General features: G+C 37.3%; 1 protein-coding gene across 1 annotated transcript; it reads right to left on the bottom strand.

Moving 5' to 3' along the window:
• Positions 1 to 877: 877 nt before the first annotated feature.
• Positions 878 to 1,782, bottom strand: LOC116550672 (keratin-associated protein 7-1). Its single transcript, XM_032276666.1, has one exon. The coding sequence runs from the start codon at positions 1,521 to 1,523 to the stop codon at positions 1,260 to 1,262; it is 264 nt and encodes an 87-aa protein (XP_032132557.1). The 5' UTR covers positions 1,524 to 1,782; the 3' UTR covers positions 878 to 1,259.
• Between the last annotated feature and the right edge of the window lie 5,707 nt (positions 1,783 to 7,489).

The raw sequence follows: 7,489 nt of genomic DNA, 5'->3' as shown, positions 1-7,489 counted from the left end.
CGGTGTTTCCACTGCCCAATACTTGATGCAAGAACTTTACATTGGACTGTACAATATTTTGCACCCATACAGCAGAGATTTAACAAGTAAAGTCAACAAACAATCAAGCACCTTCTCTCAGGCAGAGGTGCAATAAATACATGATATATAAATGAATGAGTTTTAATTCAAACATGAAGTATTTTGCTTCAATAAAGCAGAGATTTTTCAGTAAACAAGACAGGAAGCATTTTCTAAGTGCAGACCACATGTCATTTCAAGTGCTTTTGGTGGCAGCTATTATTTCAAAGAATAAACGCTTCATTTTTAGTACTAGTTATATGTATAATCAGAAATGAAGAAAATGGAGAAAATAAAATCCATCTATCAAAAAGGATTAAAAATGGTATGTGATTTTAGTAGTTGGCTTCCCTTTATTGACCAAATTTTAGGAACTCCTAAAGATAGTTTAATAGCTAAGTTGATTTAGTTCCAATTCTTCCAACAATCTGAGGGGTTCAAATCTCACCAGAACTGAGTTTTATAAGCAATAGGAAAGGAGAAAGGAAACAAAATGGAATCGTGTCACTAACGAAAAGAGAAAAGAAAACATGTTTTAGCATTCGACAGCTAAGAAAAGTTCCTGCTTTATAATCAGCATTGAGAAATGCCAACAATTGCAGTATATCTGGGTTAAATCTGGGACGTTTCCAGGGAGTTTTTAAAATTGAAGTATCAATATAAAAATAAAAAATCATAAGGCATCACCCTATCCTGACTATATAGTCTGAAGTCAGAATAAAATTTGGTCAAAGTGAACCATTACAGGTTTAAACTGGTTGATGAATTCAAGAGCATAAAAGCAAAGTAAAATAAATAACCAGAACAAAAATTTTTATGCTGAAGGAAATAGATTTATTAGGATACTAACAGAAAATCCCCTTCCTACCCACACCCAATTTGTAATACATTAATGTTGATGTAGAAGTTAATAATACATGAGCAGAGCAACCATGGGAGGCAAACTACAGTTTCGCTGCTAAATTCAAGTATGACAAAAAATGCATCTTGCTTCCTTTGGCTGTAGATGAGTATCAGTTCAGTACTTGAGTCCTGGGTGACTTGTCCAACAGCATCAAAGATAAGGACCACAGCAAGAGGTCAGCAAGAAGATGGAAGACATATCACCCAAGCACGTGGGAAGTCAGAGAGACAGTCATTGTTCTTCAGGTTGCAGAGAATTGATTGAGAGTCCTATAGTCGCTGGAGCCATTGGTCCATCAGTAGGTGCTGTAGCCAAAGCCAGAGCCGGAGCCCCATGGCCTGTAGAAGCTGCCACCATAGCAGCAGTCCAGGTTGTTGATGTTGCTACCACCAAAGCCGTAGCCCAGGGAGCTGTAGCCATTGCATCCACAGCCATAGTTCAGGGGAGAGCCCAGAGGCACAACACAGTTCAAGGGGGTGGCTCTGAAGGTCCTGTGGAAGTTGGTTCCATAGTAGGGATACCCTGGGAAGTAGCTTCCACAGCAGAAGTAACGAGTCATGGTGGCAGCAGTTGAGAAGGCTTTAGATGGATTGTGAAGGGTAAGTTACCCAAGAGTGAATGAAGGTCTCGTCTCGCACAGGGCTTTTTATACCTCAAGCGGGTGGGCATAACGCCTCTGTCTAAACATCTTCCCGCTAATTTGCATAGGTAATCTCATTCTTTTCTAATAAAATGCTTATGAGGAATGCACAGACTCATTGCCCACATTTTTGTTGGCTTTTCTCTGTACTATTTTCAAAGCCAGTGACCATACTTGACATGCAATTGAATTCTTTTCATCAGTCCCATAGTTTAACTACTGTGCTTGATTGCATCATGTGAGACTCTTTAAATCCTCTGATTATAAACTCTTCCAACTGACATAGCTAGACCAAAAAAGCTTTGGCAAGAATGCAAACACTTCAAGCCAAGACAAGGCCATATATTGAGGTCTTTTGAACATTATTTTGAAATATCAAACTGAAATTCTATAACCTCTTGAAATTTACTCCATGTGCCATTTTAAAACAATTGTATATCAACTGGTTAATGGGTACGGAGTTTCCTTTTGGAGTGAAGAAAATCATTTGGAACTAGACAGAGGTGTTGGTTGCAAAACATTTTGAATGTACTAAATATCACTGAATTTTTCACTTTAAAATGGCTTGGTTTATGTTATACAAATTTTACCTCAATAATGTATTTTTAGTTTTAAAAATCATTGCTACACAAATCCATCCAAAAGACTGTTTTTACAGAGGCTGCAAGGGTGCCAAATAATAAGTTAGCTGTGGACAACCTGCAAGTAATTTTCATCTATTTCATTTATGAGCATTCTGTTTGTTAATACATATTTTATTTTTCATGGAGAACATACCATGTTTTCTTGTAAATCATCTTGAACATTGCCAAACTGTCTTTTGTGGAGCTGCCACACTGGTCCTGAGTGGGATGATGCCCAATTTCACAGTCATGTTATACCACGCTTGCTTCTTACTGACTCCTATAAAACAAGCTTGAATACCATGATCCATTATGAAATACCAGTTATATTTAAGGATGCAACACTTTCTTCTGCTCTTATTTTGCCTTATGTAACCAATTCTCATGAAGAACATAAACCAGAAAGAATCTAAGCTCAGCAGAGCTAAGTCTATTCCAATTTAAAAGTTTAAGACATCATCTTTCTATATGTGAATAAAAGTCAGGATTCTCTTAAAGTAGAAGAAAAAACTTCCTGAATACCAATTTCGTTTTTTTATTTCCACTTTAACAGACAATCATAGAGTCCAATAGGCAAAACTAATCATTCCTCTCAGACATCCCTCTCTCTTTAAGATTCTATGTCTCTCAGATTCTCTGACAGAGAGCTGCCAACAGAACACTCTATAAGTGTATATAATTTCTTTTATTCTACAAATTAATTATATGTCATGAGAGTTTATATAGAAAATTAAAGAAAAATAAATTCCATTTTCAAATTCAGTTTAACAAAAAGAATGAATTAAAATGGTAAAAGGCTATGTCCTTAGAGTTCAAATTATATAAAGTCTACATCAGATAATCCAGAAAACTCAAAAATGCGTTTGTGATTAGGAGAGGGCAGGGGTGACTAAGAATTAAACGTGACTTAAAGACGACTTGAAAAATTTAGTGATTCAATCACATGACATTGGAACCTGTAATTTGTATATCCTGCCACCAGGTGGCAGTGGTATTTCAGTTACTTCATATAAACTATAGGACTGGATTTGAAGTTCTCAAATGTAAGCAAGTAGAAGAATCTCCTAAAGAATTTGTTTGAAATTCAGAATTCCAGGAGCTCTCCTCTCCCACCACCACCTGATATTCTGGAAATCTATATTTATAATGGGTATCTCAGATAACTATCATGAATAATCATCCTGATAAATTCCAAGGCCAGTTTGTCATGAGAATTCAAGAAACTTTTGCTGGGCTGTATGAAATTGCCCAGAGCTTCTTATCTCTTACTGGCAGGAGTGTTTGGCTTCAGTTGCAGGTGAATTATTTCCTTTTACTCTCGATGATAGAGGTAATTAAAGAAAAAGCTTTAGTTTGTCTTCTTCCATTTCTTGATGCTGTCTGCTTCTTGTCTCAGGACACACTTGATTAGAAAGGGAAGGTAACAGCAATGTGTTCAGGCATCTTCCCAGAGGTAAAATCCACCTGTGTGGACACTGGTTTTGTTACCCATAATCCAAAGAAAAAATTATATTTTCTCCTTTGCTTGTTTTTACTTTCCTATCTCTTAACAGACTTTCCCAGAGAAAGCTATCAGCCAACTACTTGATTGCTATTCACTAATTTTTATTTTAAATACCAGTAATAACAAAAAGCATTCATTGACGACTTGCTCTGTGCTAGGGTCTTAGATCAGAATTTGCACATGCTTCTTAACTATATATTTTAGCTCTATATATAGGAAAAAGTTTTACTATGCACTATTCTGGGCACTTGACAAGTGTTAATTCATTTAACTTTTATAATGATCTTATGATGTGGGTATTATGATTCTTTATAAGAAAACTGAGTCCATAGAGTTTAAGAGAATTACTGAAGGTCACATGGTTAATAGCAGAATCAAGCTCCAAACTCCTGCCATCTACCTCCAAGCCATGCTCTTAACTACTTTACTATCCTGCTTTTGATATGCCATTAAAACTTTAAAAGGCTATAGCTTCTATGTGCCTCAAATCTATAATTCATTGCATTATTTTCCTGAAGAACGTATGGGTATAGTTTTTGCTGCTAGCTTTAGCTGCTAAAAACTAGAAAACAAAAAAATTAAAGGCTAATTTTTGTTGCTATAACAGACAGATAATCCAGAGTTCCATGTTTAGAAATTTATTGCATGCTCACACTACAAATTCCACTCAGATCGGTGAGTGTCTTGGATATACATCATTCTCATTCAGAAGACTTAAGCTGACAGTGCTTTCATTATCTGAAACATTACAAACAGGAGAGATGAATAGGGTAACCCGCGGTAGCTTTTAAAGACTCTCCCCAAATATTATACGCCACTTCCACATTCTTCTCATTTCCTAAAGCAAGTTCCACAGCCACATCCAGCTTCCCAGGTCATGAAGAGCAATGCTACTATGTGCCTGGAGGGAGAAAGCCCACAGTGTCTCAGAACAACATTAATGACTTCCATGGAGCTTCTAGTCCTTACATGGGCTAAAATAATTTTAACGGATTTTAACACATATTTCAAAAGATTAGATAAGAACAGGAATAAAGTTTTTTGGGGGCTGTACATACGATATTTTTAAATGGTCCTGATAATTCTAATACTGAACAATTTTAAATATGTAGGTTTTCTAGGTTGTTTGTGCAATTCATTCACTCTTAGTCTGCCTTTGGTTTTAGATTAACATATAGCTTCAATTCCTTTTCTTTGTCTTCTTGTCTCCATTTCCCCCAATCACTATGTGCTCTAATTGAGGGAAAAGTTGCCACAAATATTAGTTTTGCAAAGAAAAATCCTTCAATTCAGGGACAGCTTAGTTCTAATACCAGATTTTATTTGACTTATTTGAATGCATATATTTTCTTTAAAGAAAAGAAAAAATGAATCAACATAATAGTATTTACAAGGAAAAAAGCAATAAGGAGCCTACGTGACATATTCACTTGGATATTTGACTCACCAGATACTATTCTTCCTCCCTTCCTATAAAACAGTGAAGAAGATCTCCTTCCTCACTGCCTGTCTTCCTCACTGGAATTCCCTGAAGATAGGCACCTCTTCTCTCTTGTTCACCATTGTATCTCCAGCATTCGGTGTCATACCTGAATACTAACATAATTGGGACTCAATAAATATCTATTAATCTGTTAAATATACGAATGAATGAATGAATGTTTAAATGAATATCATGGAAGATAATACCAGTACAGCTAAAGATGATAGAATTCCAAATACCCTCCTGATGGCAAGATAGATATCTGACATCTCCTTGCCCCCAACAAGTCTGGCTCTGTGTTGACATAATCCCTGACCTCCCAGACTGTGTAATGCTAGTTCTTGGACTCTATGTAGACCAAGGATCAACCCATTGTGGGCCTTGATTCTCCTGGATTCAGGAGGTAGGGCTGTCTTTGACTTTCTAGAATCTTGTGTTTTGATGAGACAGATAAAAGACAGAATTCATGGCTAGGCGTAGTGGCTCACCCCTATAATCCTAGGACTTTGGGAGGCCAAGGCAGGTGGATTGAGGCCAGGAGTTTGAGACCAGCCTGATCAACGTGGTGAAACCCCGTGTCTACTGAAAAATACAAAACTTATTGTTAAGGTGTGCCATGAAGGACAGGTATGATTTCAACAGGTGAACAAGAAAAAGGATATTTATGAAGAAGGAACATCAAAGGCAAAGACAGAGCATGAATGTCTGGGTTTGTTTGGGGATTGGTGAGCTGACCTATTTAAATTGAAGACTGAGCATGTATAAGAAAGGAGAACTTTAAGGAGAACTTTCTGGCAAATGAGTGCCAGAGTTAAAGAAAGGATGGGCGTACGTGCAGAACAGGTGCAGGACATAGATAAAGAGTAGCTTCTAAAATACTTAATTGAGGAAATGGTGCAATTAGGACCAACTTAGTGTGAATGATGGATTCTAAAGGAAAGCTATGGAGAAAGGGCCATCTTTTAGTATTCTATCCCAATCATCAATACAAGAAATAAGTGAGAATCTGAATTAAGTTGGGGGTGATACAAATGGGATAAAAGGAGACAGATCTGAGTGAAATTGGGGAAGAAGAATGTACAGAACTTGTTTAGCAATGAAAAAGATGGCAGATATGCAGAAAAAAAAGATATCCAAAAAATCACTCCTGGTACCTGGATGAAAGGTGCTTCTTGTAATGACAATAGAGGAGTTAAGAGAAGGATTTTAATGGTGAGGACTCTCTGATGCCAATAGGTTGTAATTAAATATTTGGAAATAAAGAAAAACAGCTTAGAAGAAAATAAGGTAAATATAATAATCAGAGCATCATCTTCCAAAAAGTGATACTTCAAGGAATGTTAGACAGATAGAGAAGACCCACCAGATAAAACAAAAGGCTGAGAACAGAACATTGGGGGTGTCTAGTTTTAGAGGGGTGAGAAGTAAGAGAAGCCAGAGGACTCAGAGTCAGAGCCAAGGTCTTGGAGCTCACAGAAGCCATAGGACGTGGGGATTTTCAGGGCAGAATAGTCAATAGCACCTAACGCCACAACAGAGCTTGGGAAGAGGGGGATCAAGAATACTTCGCTGATTTGGCAAGAGTCGTTTATTGATGATTTTTAAGGGAGAAAAAGGAATAAGGGAAAAATCTGTATTGCAAGTGACTAAGAATTGCAGCACCAACAAAACAGTAATAAATGTAAACTCTGCAGATGCTTAAGGGAAGAAAGAAGAACTATGAGAAAATATAGCTCAGAGTATACAGGTCAGGGTGAAGTTTCTGTTCTTTGGGTCTTTTAATACTAAAAGAAATTCTGAATGTTAGAGCTGGAGTATAAATGCCAGTCTAAACTCACTTTTCCTTTTATACATGAGGAAAATGAAACTCAGGAAAGAAAGTGAACTTTCTTTCCCAATATTGCATCATCAGTGTTGATTTGAGCCTAAAATCAAAATGTGAAGTTCTTGTCCATTACGGATTTGAATCGAACCAACTACTCAACAACAAAACGTATTCCTTGCCTGCACCTGATATCCTGTGGTTGGCAGACTCAAAGGCAACCCCATGACCCCTGCAACACAGTGTCCACACCCTCGAGAAATGTCTTCCTGTGAACATGTGTGGAGCCAGTGACGCGCTTCTACTAAACAGAGTACCGTGAAGGTGGCAAGATGTCACGTCTGTGATGACATTTGTAGACTGTAGTATCTGTCTGGCTGAAAGACTGTCTCTCTTGCTCATTTTGATAAAGTAACCATGCTGCCGAGATCTCGTGACCAGGAAATGGAGAAA

The sequence above is a fragment of the Sapajus apella genome, unplaced genomic scaffold (genome assembly GCF_009761245.1).
Source record: "Sapajus apella isolate SASKATOON/1434 unplaced genomic scaffold, GSC_monkey_1.0 scaffold8, whole genome shotgun sequence".
Classification (NCBI taxonomy): Eukaryota; Metazoa; Chordata; class Mammalia; order Primates; family Cebidae; genus Sapajus; species Sapajus apella.
The sequence above is the reverse complement of the archived record's forward strand: the minus strand, read 5'-3'. Positions and strand labels throughout refer to the sequence as shown.

Bases quoted from the DNA above. Each gene is read 5' to 3' on its own strand.
- LOC116550672 (XM_032276666.1), bottom strand. From the start codon at position 1,523: ATGACTCGTTACTTCTGCTGTGGAAGCTACTTCCCAGGGTATCCCTAC.